Source organism: Lipomyces doorenjongii (assembly GCF_038497915.1).
Source record: "Lipomyces doorenjongii strain NRRL Y-27504 unplaced genomic scaffold V1508scaffold_71, whole genome shotgun sequence".
In the NCBI taxonomy this organism is placed as follows: Eukaryota; Fungi; Ascomycota; class Lipomycetes; order Lipomycetales; family Lipomycetaceae; genus Lipomyces; species Lipomyces doorenjongii.
Genome location: NW_027118138.1, coordinates 28,493 through 50,423, shown reverse-complemented (window position 1 = coordinate 50,423; position 21,931 = coordinate 28,493). Strand labels below are relative to the sequence as shown.

The window sequence follows — 21,931 nt, the reverse complement described above, 5'->3', positions numbered from 1 at the left end:
AGTGCGAGTGATTTGTTTAGTAGAGCTCGCCTCCCATAATGCCTCCTGCCCACCACCTGAGCCGCACTCTCCCCCCGCCTTTGGGCGTGCTCGTGTTACGTTAAGTTTTCGTTCAGCCTCAGGCCAGGAGCATGCTCTTCTAGTCAATGAAGATCAATCTTCTTTTGATGCACTTGTTATACAAATATTCAGTGGTTTATAATTTAGCTGGCTCTCTCGGGACTCCGCTCTGTTGAGCAATGCAAGGTGTCACAGATCGGAGAGGAGAGCGCGTGACACCAGGTTGCTGCAAAGTCGGACCTGGGTCCGGAGTGAAGGTTCGTGGTATTGTTGAACTGCTGCCCGGGGACAAATCCGGTTCAATTCAGAGATTCACAGATCGAAGCCAAACTGCCCCGAGTCAGCAATTTCTAGAACCAGCTACTGAGAGTTTCAGCACAACAGTGGCCCGACCGGGCTTGTGGTCGGTGGGACGGCGTCACCTGTAGTTCCTGTTTGCTTCACAGTAACCTGTCCACCGGGCTACACTCCCAGCTCAGCGTCTGGTACATCAACCATCAGCTCTACCAATTCTGCAGCAACAGCCTAGGGCTTGGAGACATTCATCCCCCAGGCAACCCCCAGGCAACCCCGGTCCGCGCTACATGTTCCACCTCATAGTGTGCGGGACTATATCCGCGTTTGGCTTCTCCACATGCCCGGAGGTCACTCTGAACCCTGTACCTACCACCACTTCTATTAGACGTCCTGGTACCGCAGCAAGCGCACTGACGTTGGTCACGCACCCCCCGGCCAAAGCGAGTTCCACAGAGTTCTGCGCGCTTTCGCCGACCGCAAAAGGCTTCCCCACCATTGATGCATGTGTTAATGTTCCGGACGTCACGTTCGAGGTGACAACTTCCTTCACTGGCCAAACTCCTGTCTGCGCTTCGACACTCGCTGTTCCTACCTTTACATTCGGCTCTGAAACCACCGTATTGCTTTGCAACTCTGCTGACCGGTACTGTGGGAACAGACGGAACAGCGTAGTACCATCAACATCTGTCTGCTTCGGTAGATGCATCGTCGCAGTAATATGCTTGCTTCTCAGGAGTCAATTAGGCAAAAGATTATTTCTTTCTCTTGTTTTTTAATCAACGAATGTTAGTTCAGTGTCGACTAACATCTCTACCTGGCAAGGTGTTGCACGGAGTGCGTCTCTGATGACTCTGCAAATACTCAAGATAAACCAACTTCCCTTGGAGAGGCCCTTTAGTTAGTGATTCTGGCAACTCATATTCCTCTAGGATGACGCATGGAACAGTAGCCATTGGTGCCGTATGGAGTGCCCTCAGCCGGCCCGTTCGTGCCTGCTTTGTAAATCAGCAACCCCGAGTGCAAGTCCGAAGCGGAAGTCAAGCATAATGACTACTATTCTAGGTAATGTTCAGGAACAAGCAAGACAGCTATAGCTTCAACATCTGCACATCTCTGCATCTGGTCATATTTATTTATAATGCCAGCGCCTTGACCCAGTTGGATAACCATGTGGCAATAGAACACACTGGCTAAACCTTAACGAAATGTCCGAGTAGGAAAAAAGTAGCCCCCATGTTCGTCATAGCTCAGAATGAAGGGTGTCTTTAGCCAGAGAGGCGACTTACTAATGGCGTCGATGACAGAAGCCAGCAGTGCCTCTCCGATTACCACATTCTGGGGATTTTCTTGGGATTGGTTGCCGCAGTTGGAGTCAAGAAAGCTGAAAGCATGTAGGTTGCCTTCTAGAGCGTCAACCATGAATTTGTTGAGATCTTTGTGGTATTTAACCTCAGTATCGTAGTCGTTGGCGCCATAAAAGTCCGGAGTGTTGCCACTATTGGTGGTCCAGTAGCAATCGGGGGCGAATTAGTCCAAGAAATATTGTGCTTGTCCAACTCATTGAAAATGGTTCCGGTAGGCATGTAACCGGCCGTCAGGTTCCTGTTATCATCAGGACCGCGAGACGTACCGGCAATTAGATCTCCGGTTCGACCATGTCTGCGACATGACAGAGGAAAAGCATCTGTCGCCAATGGGAAACTCCTCTGCCAAACTGTAGGTCAAGGGCAGGTGATCGGAGGTGTAGTAGCCCATAGCAACACCGCCGACAATTTCCGGGATCGTCGGGCTGATCTGCGTTCCGACGAAACCTGCATTCGTGCCATTATCGTAGGCATTATGGCTTGCCAGCCACTCTTGACTGGGTCTTTGCGGCAATTGGCAAGTGTTCGGCATGGGAAAGGCGTGCTGGATGGCACCATTGGCGTAGACATTGGTATTCAGAACTTCACCATCGGAATCTCGGGTAAATCCGTCACCACGACCGATCACGCCAAAGACGTTGGCAAATGAGTGGTTCTCAAGCATCAGCAAGACAATATGCTCAATACCCGGCAGAGTATCGGTTCCTGACGGCAGGTCGGGAAAGGGCAGCGTTCCCGGCTGTCTCAGCGTGTCACGGCCGAGAGCACCCAACGCCGCGGCGACGCTTTCATCGGACTGGCCAGTGGTCACATTGAACAGACGTGCCGCCGCTGCCTGAAGGATACTGAGGGTTGCGATTGCTATCCGCCAAGAGATGCGCATGATTGGACACAAAAGGTAATAAAAAGGTCAAAAGGGAATTCTTTGCTAGCTAGTTGCGCCTCGGTTGAGTCGTTTCACGGCGGTAGCATCTTCTTATATGTTGCCTGTTTGATGTACTCCTCCAGACAAGTGAATGCACGTGGCTGCAGAATGAAGGGTTATTGGAAAGCCCAAATTGTTTCTGAGTCTGCAAAAACAAGATCTCCGTTGTAAATGAGCTCCAGTGGTATATGTTGACCTCTGAGCCGGAGCTCGAGCTTCCTTTCACGGGCAATCAACCAAGAGCATGTCGGGCCTCCTCTAATAGTGATATTTGTTCTGTGTCGCAAATAGAGCGTTTGCGTTGATCGACACGGGTGTACTAGAGTGCACAGTGATATGCCGAGCAATTTCACTGAACTCTCTGTCCACTCCTTAGCCGGAACCAGTTATCGTTCATACGGAAAAAAAAAGATCGTCTCCGTTCGTCATAGTCTTTGATGTCCACCGCACGTGCCTTTCTGTGGGCTCTTAATTTGCAAAAAGGCATTGGTCTGGACTGCCATCGACTTTCATTCAGAAGTGGACGGTTGCAGGGCCCTAAATCAACGTCGATACTGGCGCGATGAACTCCTTTGATCCATTCTTACATCTGGCCAGTGTCATCATACTATCCATTGGTTGACGACACGTGCCTGCTATTACGCGCGCATGTGGGAGAAAATACACACGATTTGTGGTTAGGCGTTATCAGAGCCTGGCAGCCCACACTAGGATATCTGATTGTCTCAATGTTTAAAGAGCTCAATGTAGTGCGAATGGTAGCGCCGGCCCCTGAATTTACTTCCTGCCCGATAAGTGCGCTGTCGATAAGTAAGTTTAAGTTTGTAGGCCCGAGGGTTGGGGTTCGCCTCGGGCTTGGCTGCACATGGCTGCTGCGCATGGCTGCGCTTGGCTGCGCTTGGCTCCGTCGGTTCGGTCGCCTCCCCTGGCCCCTGCGTGGCCCTGACGTCATTGCCGGCTGCTAAAGATTCGGCCCGACTCCACGGTAATACCTAATTTGTCCGATCCTTTCACGTGAAATATCATGTGATCTCCTTCAGATATATGAATCAAATCAAATATCACCTTGTATTTGCGAAATACGTGGTAAAAGTAGCTCAAATAATGCAAATTCGAGGGTGGATTTGGCTCGTTCGACTTGTGGCAAGCGCTAACTACAGTAGATGCCCCCTCTCTGTAGGATCCTCCTTGCGTCGCGTGTGGGTGACTTGGTATAAGCCCTCTGTCCAATCCCAAGCGCACCTGATCGTTACAGGATTTTCGGCTCCACTACTAATCCTCCAGCTGTTCTTTAGGGGTGGGTACGATTACGGCACCGGAGACTATGGTAAAGTTAATAGCAAAATTGAAGCGTTAATCATAAAGTAATCAAATTCCATGGTCGTCTTCTGTTCTCAGGGAAAATTAGGCAATATCTCTTTGCATTTCTTCAAAATTCGCGTACACCAGCAAACTCAAACTCGACCATCGTTTCTTCCCAATGAGCGTCCATAATAAGCCGTCCTTCCGGGAGATAGACGAGTTTGGTGAATCTGCATGATTAGCACTCTCCGTACTCAAGTTGGGTGGGGTTAAGCTGCGGATGAATCTCCCAATCCATGCAGAAACATCCATGGGACTCTTTACCCTTCACCACTGCGGCATCTACATAGGTCCACGCTTCATCCTGGGGCTTACGGCCAGTTAGAGCCTTGAGGACGTCCAGGAAGAGGGCCGCGCCGCCTTTGGCACCTGTGTGCAACTCTGCACAGTCCTGGATCGACCAGATTGACAATCACGTCGGGACGTCCTCATGGCCGGTGGAACAAATACTGAAGTTCTTCTGTATGACGCCAGCGTTGAAGATCGTGATGTCGAGCCGGGAATCTTGAAAATCTCGATGGCTTACCTGGAAAGGAGTACATTGTATTCACCCAGACCGTAATCTTGTCATGGTTCTGACAACGCCAAGTGTCGAACTGTCTAGCCACTCCAATAATTGCAACACATTGTGCCTAAATAGGCGATTAATTGCACGTTCACGGCCTGTACCAATTAATCAAACTCCGTGGTGACATTGCGGCACTGGCCCGGAAGCATGCACTTCAAATCAAATGCTGCAGGTTCGTTCCTAGCTGTCCAAGTGCAAAAGCACCTTCCACTAACTGTGGCATTTCACATTAGACTCGATCTTCGTTGCGCCCTCAAGACTGCCTCTAAAACACTGCTCTCTGCCAAAAACTCGTGGAAGACGTATCTTTTCGATTCTCAGAGGTGTCTACGACGACCCCGCTGCATACGGTGTGTGAATCTCCTGACATCCGACTTGTGAACGTGTGGCTTGACGACAGCGGTCAACCTTGGGCAGCAAACCCAACGCAAGCATTTGCCAGGGCTGTTCCAAGAGGCGCTGATTTCCATCCAGTACCGGCTGCAACACCTGGCCTACGATGATCACAGCAGACACGAAGTGCGCCAACCTCGTGCAGATCTACACAAAGCCACCAAGACCCCATATGTGCCACCATCTATTGTGATTATGACGTCGATTATGGCGATTGGATGCTTACAAAGCCCGTGGATGTAACTGGGGTAATAGATCAGCTGCTGCCAAGTGCACTTGATTCGCTGCTGACAATGAATCCACATGGTAAAAATGCGGCGAACAACCATAGAAATTCAAGGTGCGGACATACGCCCTGGCGGCTCACAACATCTCGATCGGAATCGCCCTGGTGGCCTAATCAGGTTAGCGTGATTATCGCAATCTATACCAAATCTAGGACCCCTTGCAACGTCACGCCATCCCCAACTCATTTATCTTGTATCCCAATCAGAAATTCTCCACCATTTGTCACCATTGCATCGGCGTTAGGTTGTCGGAGGAATGGAAGGACAAGGAAACAAACTGCGTCATATGACAAAGCAAAGAACACTAGTAGCTCATCCATCGTTCTATATATAAAGGGGAACCATGTCCTAAAATGATCATCCACTAATTTCAAGAACATTAAGAATTGAGAATCAGTAACACTTCAATGGCCTCAAAGAAAATTCTTGTCGTTTTTCGGAACAACAGGTCTCCAAGGTGGCTCCGTCATCGAGTCAATCCTCGGCGACCCTCAAGCTGCTGCTCAGTTTTCTATTCGAGCAGTGACCAGAGATCCTTCGAAGGCTAGCGCTCAAGATCTGATTGCGAATGGTGTCGAATGTGTGGCAGTACGCTCACTTTTTCCTGATTATTGCGCGATATCTGACCATGTTGATTTAAATCTTAGGCCGACATGGACGATACGGGCTCTCTACGATCAGCTTTGATGGGAGCATATGCCGTCTTTGTGGTGACGAACTTCTGGGAAAAGTTGAATGCGGATGCGGAAATTCAACAAGGAAAGAATGTTGCAGATATCTCCAACGTACCTAAGAGTTACTCGTGACCTTGCTATCCATTGCTGTGGACGCCAATTTCACAGGAGCTCGATATCAAGCACCTGGTTTGGAGCAGCCTGCTAAACGTTACAAAGCGTATGCTCTAGCACCCATTGCCCACTTCAAGTAGATTTATTTCCTGACGCTCCCACAGTCTCCAATGGAAAACTGGATAAATGTTTTCCACTTCGACTCGAAAGCTCCCGTCGAGGAGTACATTCGCCAGATCGGGATTCCTGCTTCCTTCTTCTTGCCTGGATTTTACATGTCCAATATTCCTGGAAGGTCGATGAGGCTAAATCTAGACACGAAAGAACTCAGGTTCGGACGCCCAGTTCCAGGTACTTCACCCATACCATTGCCTGATACTGCAGCCGATACTGACAAGTTCGTTAAAAGAATGCTACTCAACCGAGAGAAGTCATTAGGAAACGCATCTTTGGAGCCACCGAGTACTATACCCTGAGCACATTGTCGTCGACTTCAAGGCTGTGAAGCGGGAATTTGGGCATGGTGCCAAATTCTCTGAAATTCCTACGGGTATTTTCAAGAGTATTCTTGCTTCAGGGGGATGTCGGCAACTCTACAGGAGGAAATGCTCCAAAACATGCAATTGATGCCAGAGTTCGGCTATTACGGAACTAACCTCTGACGGACGGCCATTGGGTAGGTCTCCTTTATCGCGCAATCGTTATTTGATTTGATCAAGTTGGATCACCTCCACTCAACCTCTACTCTTGCCTAAGGCTAACTCCATGTATAGATCTTGAACAAACCTCTGACAACTTGGAAAGAATTCGTCGCCAAGACACCGGTCTGGCCTAATTTGAAGTAATCGCAAATGATATGATTCACCCTAGACCCTCATTTGTTAGTTTGACAGATAGCTGGTCACTTAGAACGGTCACAGCTGGAAGCTATCGATATCGGTTCACAGTTGCTTTGCTTATTATTCTCGCTTCACTTTGAAACATATAACAATCCTCATCAACTAAAATGAATTTACGTTAAAGTGTTCTGTATTTATTAGAAATCCACAGTTCAAAGCCAGTCGCCTCCGCAAGAATTGATTTATAAGTCGGCCCAATTTTTTGTCCAATGTTTGACAGTTATTATCCCTTTGGGAAACTGTTTACTGGTGATCGTTCAAGTCGGTGTTCTGGGCATCCACTTCCACATGGTCTTGACTGATCCCGGAGGTTACGTAAATTATTAGACGTTGCTCAATATTCGGGAAAAAGTCGGGACAAATTCGGGAACAATTCGGCTCTTCTTCGCAACCTCTCGCTCAATTGTTGCCATGATGTGAACACAGACTCGATCTCCAAGTGATCAAGATAGCGTGACGCTTCTCACGTTCGGGTTTATCTCGGGCTTATTCGTCTAATCCCCACAGTAGCTACTCCACAAACTAGAGCGTCTCGCATTAAGTTTTCCCCGAATGTGGGGCAACACTGGGGTCCCCATAGAAGATACTTGATATAAAGAAACCCCCCCATGTCTATCTTCGGAACAGCACCGAACATATTCCAGACATGATAATGGAGACTGCAAGTGTCAATATTCAGGAGAAACTGGAAGAACAGGCAATTGAAAATGTCGACAATCGGGTTGACAGCGCTATTTTGGCGACGACTGAGTTGCCGCTTCGTCAAGTTATCAGCCCTTTTCTGGTTTTCGCATTAATGGTCTTCGGCGCTTCCACACTGTTGTTTGGCTTTGACAACAACGTGGTGGGGCCCATTGCTGCTCTAGAGCCTTTTGTATGTCCACAGTTAAATTTTGATTTAGTGATTATTCTACTGACTGTCTCGAGGTTCGGAAATACCAAGGTGTTAACCACTCTACTGGGTCTTATGTATTCACTGCTCGTAATCAGGACCTCATTTTCTCCGTTCCGCTCGTTGGTACAATTCTCGGAGCATGGTCCGCATCGCCCATTCAATCGAAATTTGGTCGGAAATGGTCGGTCATAGGATGTTACGTTGTTTCAATAGGCGGCGTATTTCTTCAGTTATTCGCCAAAAACCTCGGAATGTTTGTCGCTGGGCGTTGCTGGAACGGCATCGGTTACGGCTGTGCGATGGCAATTTCACCTTTATACCTTTCTGAGGTTGTCCCAGCCATTATGCGTGGTCGTTCAGTTTCCTCGCAGAACATATTCACGATCGTCTCCGGGGTCATAGCAACAGTTGTTGTCAATGCCACATCGAAACTGGGTGGTAAGAACGCATATATGATCCCGCTTGGTGTTCAGTGTGCACTTCCAATTATTCTTATTCCGTTCACGGCCCTGCTACCGGAATCACCAGTTTGGTTAGTTGCTAATAACCGGCTGGAAGACGCTCGGAAAAGCCTACGTAAATTACGTGCTTATAGTGACGAAATGGTCGACAACGAGCTGGAGCTTATCAAGGAAACTGAACGAGCAGAACGCGAGATTGGTCAAGACGCGAAATTTTGGGAACTCTTTTATCGTGGTAACATCAAGCGGACATTGACCGCATCTAGTCTGTTCTCGATGAATCAGGTTTCGGGCATTATTCTTTCGACTACATATGCTACAATCTTCCTTGAACAAATCGGTGTTGACAATCCGTTCGGGCTAACTATCGCTGCTGCGTGCTGCCAACTAGCTGGAGCAATCATCGGTCCTTTCGTGGTAGATTCAGCTGGCCGTCGTCCAGTAGCGTTAATTGGTATGACGCTTTTGATGGTGATTGATTTCATTGCTGGTGGATTATCATTTGCGGAAAAAGGTAACAAGTCGATTGCTCTTGGGATCGCTATCTTGTCATTTATCTTCAATGTCATCTGGACAGGATCATTTTATGCTCTGTCGATGTTGATTCCTTCCGAAGTTGCGACTGTCCGTCTACGAAACCACACCATGTCCTATACCGTGGGTTGGTGCCAAACTACCGCTGTTATCACGACTTTTGCTGTCCCGCAGATAACTAGCGCTGGTGCTGGAAATTTGGGACCCAAGACATATCTTGTGTTTGGCGGATGTATGGTTTTGATCATTATCTTCACTTTCTTCATGATCCCTGAGACAAAGGGATTGACGTTCACTCAAATTGATGCAATGTATGAGCGAGGGGTGCCGGCTTGGAGGTGGAATTCTGAGAAAGTTCACTTGAAGGATGATGTTGAGAAGAAGGAAGATCATGAAATGGGGAACATGAACAGAAACTAAGAAAATTTCTTGTTTCTTGTTGCATAAGAAAACCTGTTTTAAGCTTTGAATAGAATGCTTCTAAGGATGATCAGATAAACAAGAAGCAGACGCTTCGCGGCTCTAGCAGCACTAAGCTGACGCTATGGAAGACCAAATACTTCTTTCCTGAGCATAGAACCTATAAATGGGACCGGGACAGGGTATGGCATTTCAGGGGTGTGAACCGTCATTGAAATTGAAACTAGCCGCACGGTTAACGGCACATGCTAAAGGTTGTCCAGGGGTTGGTTCCGTTCGTATTCTAATTATTACGAGATATCTTGCCACCAAGTCAGGGTAACGTGACAGAAAGTCGTCGTTCTTGCCCTCCCGAACCAGAAGGACACAAGGAGCCGCCAACGCTTGACTCCTGCTGCCAGAAAATTGTGTTCGATCTTGTTTGGCATTCGTCTGCATTGTATAACATGATTGCATTAGTTCTAAACACTACACAGGGACCGTCAGTGCTAGGTAGGGATGTCTAGTTTCTGGGACCATCAGATATGCCATCATTTCTTTCTATGATGTGAGCTGGTACAGTTCTAAATTTGCCCTCGTGGATTAACTATTTGGCGTTAACATGAACCCTGGAATTGACTACTCTAGATCAGCGAGAGCCAAATTCGATCTCCCCTTATAGCACACTTACCATCGAACATCTTCCCACCAAATGTTACCATCACTTTAGCTGTTCTTGGTTGAGCCACCTATTCCACAATCAACGCTAATCCAGCGGCGTTTTGAGGAGCTTTTGGAATCAGCTCGAAGGACTTACTAAGCACGAGACGTCTCGCGGATCTATGACTTTGCTTCTAAGCTCTGTTGTTGAATCTGACGAGATGACGTCGTATATGTACCCCAATTTTCCACTTGCCCCCTTTATAATTGCAGTCTCCAGCACATCGTTTGGTGCGCGACGATCTAAAACAACACTGGCACAAGTGGTTTCATCAATTCCGTATTTGCGCTCGAAGCGATTGCAGTCTTACGGTCGCCTTCGTGCTATTTATCTGTCGCAAGGTTGAAGCTTTTTGCAAAATGTCGAGGTCACGAACCTCCAGCTAAGTTAGTGGGCTCTTTCTTTATGCTTGGAAGTGGAAATGGTGTGAATGCTCTCCAGTCTACAGGATTAGGCTCACGGCCTTGACATCAACCAAGACTCCACGAGGTTGCAATTCCGGCGTAGTAGTAGTCCGCACTACCAGCCTTTCACCTTGACTAGGAGCAAACCCTGCAATATGAACAGCTTGAGCTGGAGAGGAAGAAAACATTCTAAGCGAAACCAGACGAATGGTGCAAGATGTCCAACTTTACATATTCCGTATGTCAAAACTACCTGTCGGGTTATATTTATAGGAGGTAAGGTCGAATCTCTACGGTCGTGAGCCATTGTCGAGCACTGTGGATACTGAGATATTTACCGTCCTCCACGGTACAACTGGAGAGATACGTATCTATTGGAGGCATCTGGCACACCACCTGAGAACCATCCAATGAAATTCAGTTGAAAGTACTGTTTGGAAAGTTGGTGATATTGTTCCAGCTCAGCTTCTGGGTTACGAAGCGCTCCATTCCAGCTCCACAACAAGCTGTGGAATTTGAGCGCTATATCCAAAGGTCTGGAAGGCAAAATATTTTGCAACGGATTCCAAAATAGCCTCGAAAAATTCTCTGACCATAGATAAATTGTCTGGCAATTGACTCGCCCGAGGGCAAGTTCATGTCGCTTTCAAGCCAAGATCCCCGGTAGGATAAATCTTCCAGTTTTATTCTGTACTTTCAATCACTCAAACAGATCGGGATAATCTTCCCTGAGCCATTGATACTGAACACGTGAGAACATACGAAGTTATACTCAGGGTACCTTTCAATTGAGTCAAGCTGAGTAGACCAAGACGTGCCAATCTTCCTTCGTGTCTCTGCATAGGGCCAAGGCCAAGCAGTGTCAATATGGCAGTGACCAATCCCAACAATAAGAGTTTCTTGGTCTGGTTTGAAAACCTCAGGAGGATTGGCTTTGGTGCCGAGAATCCCTGAAACTCTGAACCAAGTCAGCACTTTCCGGTTTGAAAAACCTATCATCGTAAGGTGGCTGAATATTGTCATTAGGGCCAGCATTGCCAAACATGCCGTTGCAACTGGTCGATGTAAAATGTGTGCCATTGACCGTCATTCCAACCAGCAGGCAAGATTCTCTCTGCATCATTCTTCGCAACTGAGACCCTGTATGACTTTTCCTTCCTCCGAGAATATGAGCCCCTCGTTCCCGCAGTTCCAATTGCAGATAACCGGCTCAACTGTCAACCATGAATCAGGCTCTTTCATTCGATCTTGCACCAATGGGTAGTCCAAGAAGGACCGAACGATTCTCCCTTAGCAAGGGGGTTATTTTTCCTTGCTTGCTATCGCGAAACGACGTCTCGACATTCCATTTCCAGAGTATACCTTCATATTGACGTGCCATTTATGAACGCGACCATTCTCGTAGAACTTAGGCAGATTGAATGCTCGATACTGGCTCTCGGCGAGGAATAGATCCAATCTCCCCTGATAGGTTGATTCTACATGGTTAGCTACTGGCTGAAGGTTCAAGGTACTGTAAGTAGACATAACGTTCTATAATAGAAAATTGGATGGAAATGAATGCATAGACCTTTATTTCCATTTCCATCCATCCATTCCATTTGACAAAATGAGTGGACTGGATCGCCAACCTGCTGCAGAGGCATGATCTTAATACAAGAATCTAAACTATACAATATTGATCTTCATGTCGATCTCCCTTTAACATGCTGATTCTCATATCTACGTATAGATCCCCCTATGATTTCACTTTCCTCCGGGAAAAGGGGGGTTGTTACAGAAGAGGAGGAACTGAACTTAATGTGTGAACATTAAGTTATTCGCAATTTGCAGTGACACATTTGTTGCCCATCCCTAATGGTGAACGATGACCAGGAACCAAACACGCACTAAACCAGGAGCAGTGCGGCACGATTGTATGGCGGATTCGCTCACGCGCCCCTGAACTGCGTGTACTATGGCTAGGAACGATGGTGCGGTAAATGTGTACCTGAGTCAGGGGTACACAATGAAGGATAGTCGATGTGGCTCTAATCACACGACAATAATGACTTGAACCTGCACTCACTTAGTGAGATCCAGCCCGTCGGCTCATCACCACTAATGTCAAGTATCATGACGTAGAGAACACCATGAGTGACTACCGTTTGCCTAAAGGCAAACTAAAGAGCGTACACATTTACTATCTTACTATGAGGATACAGTTGTCTTTCAACACCTTATCCCTTGCCTTCGTTCGTCACCCTTACTCTTTACTCGCCCATCTCCTTTGCCTCCATACTACTCCTTGTCATATCACATCTTCTCTTCTTACCTCCTTCCTTTACTCAATATTCAATCTCTTTTGTCTCTTCTCTTCTATATTTACTGTCTCTTTGTTCTACTTCTACGTACTACCCTTCACATACTTTTCTCTTCCCCATCACTAACCGAAATGCCTTATACTTATGTTTCCATCCGCTGCCTGCTTACACCTCGCCTTGCTCTACACTTGATTCCCTTGATTTTGCTCATTCATGGCTACTACCATTTCGACATATATAGTATCGCCAATGTTACTCATCCTCTTGGCCGTCGTCGGTCACGACGATGTACCATGATACTTCTTAGCACACGTATCTGATGGCTGCGGTGATGTGAGCGATCTGTTGATAGTTGAAAAACGAGCCATTAGTCCTGAGATATAGCAAAATTGATAACCCGTGGGATTATATATGTTGTCGCCTTGCTAGCTCCGGTGTCACGACGCGATCGCCCTTATTGGTTATACCATACCGCTGACACAAGGTGCTAGTGGTTAGCTTCGAGATTGTCCAGAGTAACTGCCGTTGCCTAATAGCAAACTATAGAACTTACGCATTTACGCATCTAAATCGAGGGTAGGGTTGGTCATGTCCAACACTGGCTGACAGACAAAATACTATATCTTAACTCAAAATATCTCAAATCTGTTCCGATTCTCACGAACCCCCATTACTATCTGTGTTCATTTTTCAGCTTTCCATGCTCTTAACAATAACATCACATCTCCTCAAAGGCTCGGATTGAACCGCTTTCGCAAAGACTCTCCCTTGAAGTACATCAGAACCGGTGCAGGTGCAATGGCCAACATGATGAGCGCCAGCAGAGTATTTCCCCAGCCGTGGCCCAGTGCAGCATATATTTTGGGGCCAGCTAGCGGAAGGAAGGCACCGCCCAGGCTCCGCACCATCGTTGACGCTGAGTTTGCCGACGCGGCGTATATTGTGTAGGCGTCGACCAGATACGATATTGTCGGCGAGAACGTGGCGAAGATGCCGACGCCGAGACAAAAAGTTCCAATTAGCGGCACAATCCAGTGGACTGCGTATTGTACCGTCCATCCATAGATGAGCAGACCAATAATATCCATCGGTGACAGGACCAGTAGGAGCCACAATCTGTACTCGGGCTTTTTATCACCAGATTTGGCGGCCATGTTGAGGAGCACACGGTCAGAGTATGCGACGATAGTCAATATCGAGACCAAAGTACCGAGCCCCATAGCGAGATACGATAATCCCACGGCCTCGGTCGAAAACTTGTATTGGTTTTGAAAGACGGAAGTGAAGGTAGTGAGGAGCAGGTACAATTGGCCGTATGTGATCGCGACATAGATGGACATGATAAGAACAATCGGACTCATAATGAGAAGCTTGCAGGGACGAATAATATTTTTCATGAAGTAAGGTACTGTGCCGGACATGCGATTTTCGTACTCCGTGCGGAGTTTATCGTTGCCCGTTTCTTTCCGCAGTCGACTGGCTTTGACATGCAGCACGTACGGCCCATAAGTTTCGGGCAGGAAGACAAAAACCACAATAGTCATGATGCCGGATATTATTCCGATGACTCTGAAAACCCAGCGCCAGGACACGGCGGACAAGAAGCCGCCAATTACAGGACCTATTGCCGGGCCCAGTGTTGGTCCAAGAAGGTAGAGATTCAAATACCTCCCACGCTTCTCTATGGGTATGACGTCTGCTACGGAGCCGGCGCCGATGGCTAATGACGTGCTCCCAATAAGGCCCGCAAGCAAGCGCAAGACAATTAGCGAGGTTAAATTGTTGCACTCTCCTGCTCCTATCGTGAAGGCGGTGAACAGAAACACAGAGACTTTGAAAACGATCAAGCGGCCGTACATTTCAGAGAGTGGTCCAACAATGAGAGGACCTATTGCAAAACCGAGGACGTAGATGGAGACGACGAAGGACGCGAGGATGGAGTTTGCATTGCCGAACTCCGTCATCATGCTTGGCACACCGGGCGCGAACATGGATGATCCAAGCGGACTGTACTGTTAGAACACCAGAATTTAGTCACGTAGAGTGCGACGACTTACACGAGAAAGTTGAGCGTAGAGACAATCGCCAGCGCTCTGATCTTTGCACCGAACTTGAAGTTCATTGGATTTGTTGGGTCATCTGACCCATCCCAAGTGACGAGGTTCGAATCGTCCACCACTATCTCTTCCGACAGTGCCTGAACTTGATCTTTTTCAGATTCGAGGTCAGTCGGCACCGAAGCTGTTCTTTCACTCATGGTCGGAAACTTTTTCTCGCGGCAGGATGACTCGTCAAATGGCAAGCGTAAGTCCAAGGTAGCATCGTCAATAGCGTTAGTCGACATTGACAGCTTACGTTTCACTCAATGCCAGCGTAGTGTTCTCTAGAGAGCTTCATTGTGGTCGCACGGGACAGCATTTAAAGCTGGCGACCGTTGCAGCGATATCGGAGAAATATTGTCTTTAAAGTCCGACCATTTTCGGCCCGCTGCTCAAAACGGCGCTTGTTAGTAATCCGAGCCCGAAGTCTGTCTTTTTCATCGTTGCTTTTCCCGGGACCGTTAAGTTTGATGTCAAGCTCGGATTTCAGAGCTGCTTTAATCATTTGACCCTGATATCTCCGTCGTCCTAATAATTTTGCTGCAGTAGAAATATTATTGAATAAGTTACTGTATTTCATAAAACTCTGTTGTTGTTATGCACCTGGACCTTGGGTGGACTGAGTTCGGGTCTTCATTGGACAGTTATGCATTGTGCTTACGCACTAGAGCAAGCCAATCGCTGAGCAATCCGCGCTAAGCTCCTATCGGTGTGGGTCGGTATCTACCGTGGCATGTTTAACTTCCATATGGCTAAACCCAGAAGAACCTTAACCTTCACCTCAAACTCATCCCAAATTCACCCACAAGCTAAATAGCGGTACCACAGTAATCTAGGGCTCGATAGAAGCTGGTATTTATCGTTAGAGGTACAAAAGCGATTGAAACGGTGTGACATCTTCCTTTTTTTTCTCGGCTTTGCACTTGAAATATGTTTCTCTGGTAAAGCCAAGATTCTCTATTCCTGTCTGCAATTTCTAAAATTTGACGGTCTGGCATTGCCATGCCTGCTGTAAGATACGCGATCTCAACAGCCGTACCCTGCGTTAGCGTTTCGCCAGTATAGGATCCAGCGGGACAGCCGACTATCAAAGCTCAAGGTCCGAGCCCTAACCATTTCTACGGCACAGCTCAGACTTTTGAACTTCATTCACATACTGATCTTCGTCCAGTCTTGCGGATGCCCATATCGTGGACTCACCGGAACTCATTCCAAATCCAAATCCACGCGAGTGTCTCTTGACAGAGAGCTAGAGAACAGGAATTATTGGATACTCTTCATTCTCTCCGCGATACCCGACTCTGGCTTGCAACTTAGCCACATCAGCTGCCTCGGCAACACCAGCCACCCCGATAATCGCGCTAGGCTTACTGGGAATCTGAGATAGGAATGAGGAGCTGTTGCGATTACAAATATTCGCAGAAATCAGCAATATTTGTTATTCGTATTGACAATTCACAAACACTGCGGATACTAATAAAGATATCACGTGTAGCTATAGCTATACTTAATGAGGTATAAACATGGGTACTTGTATCATAGGTGGAACAGCTTCCACCTGGAGCAAACAATCTTCTCTCTAGTACGTTTAAGGGACTCCCTTTCAGCCTTCTCTTCGGAAGTTTCTAAACTCTTATTTCTATAGATCACCTACTGCCCTGAGTCGCTGCAAATGGCGATGTGAAAACCGTCAATACTACCCGCTGTAAATGATGGCTACGATAGTGAAGCACCGCGAGAGGACTGGATCTCCAGCCTAACCACCAGTCCAGTAACCCAAGATCCAGAAGGGTTAGGCCAATCGTCTCTACCTCATTCCCTCAGTCAACCAGCAGGTAGTGCAGACGTCAATTCTTGTCTCAAATTTCTAGACGATAAGGTACTACCTTCAGAATCAGCCCTCTCAGTCTTCAATCATAGCTTCCAGTTTAAAATTCCCCAACCAAAGCCTCAAAAAATGTATGGTGTGCGGTTAAACCCCATTAATCTCTTCTTTCTACTAAATCGAGCCTTTATCGGGGAAGTTTGTTGGATCTTGGCGACCGCGAAGACTCGGCCCAAAGATATATCGTCCCTGCGTGTACGTGGTCACGCCCTCAAGTATCGGTCAGGCTACGGAGAGCCACTGAGGTCGCTGCCTAGTCTCTCAAGACCACCCCCCTTCTTTACCAAGTCGATGATGTGATGACGCGATTCATACTGCGGCCTCGGGCCTGCTTCGTAGTCGAATAATGAACTGAGGACAGAATTCTCCAGTGGGCGCCTGGGCGCCGCGCGTCATGATGGCCGCCGGACTGTGTTGTCTAGGTCCTCTTCTGGACGTGAATCAGCATTAGAGAACGATCCAAAGGCAAGTGTTACGTACACGTGGATATTTAGTAGACGCTTAGTGGTAATTTTGGTAGAAGATTAATTTTGGTTCTTTTGATGTGTTGCGTTTAGGGGCCAAACCCCCATGTATATAAGTGGCTCTTCTCTCCTCCTCTGCTTTTGAGGGACTTTAGGCAAATATATTTTCGTTGTAACAGTAAGTCTCCTCTTCGGTGGCTAGGTCTATGGGGCGACTTGCCGAGTTGAAGGCGGCATTTGAGTAGAAGTAGAGCGAAACTTATAGTCAAATTGAACCATCTGGCAGGGCTGTAGGCGGATTGGCGGATTGGCGGATTTGGCGGATACAGATGGCGGAATATGGCGGATAATTCGTATCTTCTCTAATTAACTCAATAAAAGTTCAAGGTCTAACCAAATAGTGCGTTCGGATGGGAACAATAAATATTATGGTGATTGATGTAAGCGAGCCGCGCACATTTCTACTCAACGTATATCTATCAACTTTACACGACATTTTCCACAACAAAATACGGAAGAGATAGCTAATAACGTGGGTGATAAGCGAGCCGCGCACATTTCTACTCAACGTGTATCTATCAATTTGACACGACATTTTTCAACAGCAAAATACGGAATCCACTTTTAAAAACGTAGACTTTTACTAGCCCTCGAAGCTACCAAAACACGCTCAGCTAAACATACGACAGGCTGCAACGATCGACAATGTACCCGAATCCACCTTCGTGATCGAATAAATGGGCGATGAATATAATTGCCAACCTACTCATGACTGCTAAGATTCTTTGAGTCACGGGCCTGAATATACGACTTTTGCGACTAACCTCCATCGCTTGGTGCGGGGCAGCAAGAGCCGACTACTTGTGGTAGAAAGTGCCAAATTTGTTCAGCCCTAACCCTTTAGTAATCCTTGACTGAACCCAATCGACCACCTCAAATTCGGGGAGACTAATAATCATCGTCGTCTTTGTCGCTATCGCTCTCAGTTAATCGACGCTCTTGCTCAATTATTACGGATATTGCTACAATTTTAACATTTTTAACACGAACGCCGATTGTGCCCAACTGTGTGACAAGATGCACATCGTCTGACTTTTTCTTTCGATTCTGCCGCGGTTCATGTCGCTCGTCCACTTTTTGTGGCTCCAACCGCTCGTTAATCCGTCAATCTTGCATACAATAATGTTACTATTGGCACTGTGTCGATAATATATTATATACAATAATCTGGATCGTGCAATGTCGATCTCGCTGTTACAGTACTGGACTAGGGTCGGCGTTGACTGGACTACACTTCAGGGCAATTCAAGCCATCTAGGCACGTGCCCTAGGAACGAGGAACAAGACTAAAAACTAGAAGACAAGATCTTTCCCTTGGTCTGACGGCGAGGACAAACCCGTCCTTTTACGTTCCGCCAGACTGCTACGAACCGCGTACTGTAGTAGCGGGAACAAACAAGCAAGAAGCAAGAAGAAGCAAGAAGACGAAGAAGAAGAAGAAGAAGAAGAAGAACTGTAGTAGGCCGCGGACGAACATCTCACGATTATTGTCGCGGCCCGACCTAGAACTAGAACAAGCCAACAATTCGCGCAGGGCTAGGGTTGATTCGTCGCTCCACGGTGACGTAAGCAGACCATGTACTCTATTATTGCCGCGTAAAGCTGAGCTTCCCGCCCTTCTTCTCGGAACACCTCGTACATCAGCAAAAGTGCGCAAGAAATGGCGCTCGAGCAATGGGCATTGCCCCAGCTCTCAAAGCTCCTGCCTTTAGACGAAGAGTCACTCAAGCAAATTATTGTATACACTGACGCGCTTCCCGATGCCAAGGCCGCCGAGCATCTTAGAGGTCTGCTTGGTGCCTCGCCACAGGCTTTGGATTTCATTACATCTTTCAACAAGCATCGGTCAGCTGCAGCCGTTGCAGAATCCAAGCAGGCTGGCGATAGCAAGGACTCCGAGCGAGTGAATGACAGCAAGGACAAAGAGTTGCCGGCCTATGCCCCTCCGTCGCACCGTCGACTTCATACGAATCCAGTCATTGACGCTGGGCACATCCGGGCGAGAGATGAGGTTCGCTTGATCGTCAATTTATACTTGAACCATCTTGAGCTCTCTTCATTCAACTGACTTCCTAGCAGCAACAGATGCAGAACTTGCTACAGAGCATTCAAATCCAGTATGGCATCTATAATAGCGAGATCGAGCCCGAGCATGACACGGAATACTACTGCGCTTGTCCTATTCACAACTATATGAGGTTAAAATCCAGTCGCTCTGGAGTGCAGGACATGTGGTCACGCGCAGTCATGTATCCTGGTTAGTCCACCTTCTCACGACGAACACTGTCTTTGCAGAAGCTAACGCTTTCTATTTGGCTGAGAAGGGGAGAAAGCTTACAACGACATTTATCAAAACCCTACGATCTTCAGTAGCAACCCCTACAGACGTCGCGTTGTCTCGCCATATGGCTATTATCAACCTGCGTGGGGGCCCCAAAAGCCTAATCCAGATAGTCACGCAAGGTCAATTCATCAGACCATTCAACTAAACAATACCCTTAACAGGGAAGCTCAAGGCACGATCGATGCCAAGGAACCGAAGGTCAATATCTGGGACGACAACGACCTAAACATCGTAATGCCGAATATGACCATTGCCACAGCCGGTGACCAAAAGCGACCAGCTGAGTCCGACGAGACGCGACAGAGTATTAGTGTTCCTTCTAGGAATGATATGGAGACATCTACTAAATCATCCAAGCTCGCAAGCTTCAGGAAATCTCTCGGTATAAAGTCATCTGAGGAGAAAGCGGTTGCGAAAACGACAAAGGAAATCGCTCATGCCCGTGAACTACGAAACGCGATTCTGGCAGAAGAGCAGGGTAGATGGCCAGACGAGCAATGGCGACAAATTGTGGCTGCGTATCAGGAAAAGGTTGGCATGACTAGAAAAATAGCCCACCTTCGAGCTCGCCAGCCTATTCAGTATCTCCACCTGCTCCGAGCAGGGTATTTTGAACCTATTCTAGTAGCTTGGGCTGGCGCAGCTTCCAACCCGCTCAAATTCAGCATCGAGGCCGCGGCAGGATGGAGAGGAATTACCCCCATGTGGCGGGGATACGAAGATACTGCCGAGGAACGTTTGTATTGGGTTTTGAACCATAGAGATGGAAGTGTAGGAATGAGAATGAAGCCAGACTTCATCTCTGAGATGGACATGGCTCGTGCCAGAATGGCTTCCGCGGTCGAGCCTCCCCCGGAATACTACTCGGTCAATGATACCTGCCACCTTCAGCTTACTTCACCCGGCTACTCGAAGCAGGTTATGCCTCCCCCCTTTAGAGCCTATGATCGACCGGCAGTACCTACAGATGATACTATGATCCTCTTAGATGTGTCTGGATCCATGGACTTTGATCCTGTCCGTCCGAACTATAACAAGTATCTTATTACTGGCTATTCAAGATCTACCCAGCCAAAAAACAAAGGTGATCCCAATATCTTCATCGACTCTACTTAAAAATACTGTATTAATCTTGTTCCAGATGTTGCCAGAGCCATCATCCGACGCTTTACCGATGCGATGGCAAACCACGACCACAATTTCCGAGGCTATGATCTTACCACTTTTTCGAGTCAAGCCCACTACATCGGCATGATTGACCACCAGAACCTCGGTGCAATGTGGCGAAACATCAGAATCGGGGGCGGAACTCGAGTCATGACAGGCTGGCAGAAGGTCAAGGATCTACATTTTCAGAAACATTCCGCGTCAGCAATTCACCATCCGGTATACGGATGGCAAGCAGGTCCCGAAACTCCCATGCTGAGGTTACTGCTTCTGCTCGATGGTGAAGCTACCGATATGGATGAGTTTGAACTGGATCTGCTGGGTCTTTCTTGGGCTCATGTGACAATCTTCTTAATTGGCGTCGATGGATGTCCTCATCACCATCGTCATGCTAATGAGTTGCAGAGAATCAGCGACGTCAACCACCATGTATCTTTTATTGATGCGCAGGGCAATACTCCGGAACGGTTCGTTACTCACGAGCTACTCAAACGGCATCTTGGCTATGAAATTTCAATGTCTGAGTTCGAGCAGATGGAAGAATTGCCACCTTATTCAGAGTCAACCTAGACCGTTCAGATACTTCCCGGATTTTCTGTCGAGTTCCAGTGGGTGGGGAATTGTAGGTGTTCGACAGCCCAAGATTCTCAGATACGTAAAGCTGTTATCAAATTTATTGCGAATCTTTGGCTTGACGTTACAGACGGGCCTTTGGCGTTGCAATCGCTGTTGAAGTCGACTTAGTAGATGCATGTGTGAATCGCAGAATAGTCTGTCAGAATCTTATTGAAAGAATGTTAAACTGTATTGTATTACTAGAAGGCTATCAAAAAGAGCAGTATCGACAAAGAAGGAAGAGACAAAACGAGGAGGATGATGAGGATGAGCGCGCAATATTGGCTCAGCTGGGTACCCTGGCCCTGACCCTGCAGCCAGGGCGCGACCCCCGCCGAAGGTTCCTGACATTTCAGACCCTCCCTCTAAAGAATTCGTCCTTGAATTCAGTGTCCGCCATGCAAGCGTGAGATCACCACAACGACGGCAGTTGTTATCACACATTACCCTGAACTGTAGCGAGAGACGAACTAGGAAATTGACTGTACGGGTGTTATGTTATGAGAGATGTCCTTGGCGTGCCAGAACCGAACTACTTCGCGCAGCAAAATTGGTGTAGGAACAGATCGATCCCGTTGGCACTGAATAATTTCAACCTGACTCGTCTGTGCTGACTTTAGTACATATAACAAGCGTT

The 21,931-nt window shown here is 47.5% G+C and overlaps 5 protein-coding genes across 5 annotated transcripts; 3 read left to right on the top strand and 2 right to left on the bottom strand.

Annotated features, from left to right (window-relative positions):
* Positions 1 to 1,608: 1,608 nt before the first annotated feature.
* On the bottom strand, positions 1,609 to 2,604 carry V1508DRAFT_441717 (phosphoesterase family-domain-containing protein; the record flags this gene model as incomplete). The annotated part of the gene is made up of 2 exons (XM_066942300.1): positions 1,609 to 1,959; positions 1,988 to 2,604. The coding sequence occupies 2 exons, from the start codon at positions 2,602 to 2,604 to the stop codon at positions 1,761 to 1,763; spliced, it is 816 nt and encodes a 271-aa protein (XP_066793443.1). The 3' UTR covers positions 1,609 to 1,760.
* A 2,677-nt stretch (positions 2,605 to 5,281) lies between these two features.
* Positions 5,282 to 6,706, top strand: V1508DRAFT_406308 (NmrA-like domain-containing protein; the record flags this gene model as incomplete). Its single annotated transcript, XM_066938766.1, has 6 exons — positions 5,282 to 5,373; positions 5,676 to 5,844; positions 5,904 to 6,041; positions 6,099 to 6,140; positions 6,209 to 6,474; positions 6,622 to 6,706. 6 exons carry the CDS (start codon positions 5,282 to 5,284, stop codon positions 6,704 to 6,706), a joined length of 792 nt encoding a protein of 263 aa, XP_066793442.1.
* Positions 6,707 to 7,671: 965 nt separating this feature from the next.
* Positions 7,672 to 9,171, top strand: V1508DRAFT_375872 (general substrate transporter; the record flags this gene model as incomplete). The annotated part of the gene is made up of 2 exons (XM_066937586.1): positions 7,672 to 7,817; positions 7,871 to 9,171. Coding segments are annotated over exons 1-2 (1,377 nt in total), but the record flags the coding sequence as incomplete, so codon positions are not given.
* A 4,217-nt stretch (positions 9,172 to 13,388) lies between these two features.
* Positions 13,389 to 15,004, bottom strand: V1508DRAFT_399819 (major facilitator superfamily domain-containing protein; the record flags this gene model as incomplete). Its single annotated transcript, XM_066938281.1, has 2 exons — positions 13,389 to 14,667; positions 14,718 to 15,004. The coding sequence occupies 2 exons, from the start codon at positions 15,002 to 15,004 to the stop codon at positions 13,389 to 13,391; spliced, it is 1,566 nt and encodes a 521-aa protein (XP_066793440.1).
* Positions 15,005 to 18,802: 3,798 nt separating this feature from the next.
* Positions 18,803 to 21,526, top strand: V1508DRAFT_424679 (uncharacterized protein). Its single transcript, XM_066941327.1, has 4 exons — positions 18,803 to 19,179; positions 19,248 to 19,425; positions 19,493 to 20,596; positions 20,654 to 21,526. The coding sequence occupies exons 1-4, from the start codon at positions 18,829 to 18,831 to the stop codon at positions 21,247 to 21,249; spliced, it is 2,229 nt and encodes a 742-aa protein (XP_066793439.1). The 5' UTR covers positions 18,803 to 18,828; the 3' UTR covers positions 21,250 to 21,526.
* Positions 21,527 to 21,931: the final 405 nt, after the last annotated feature.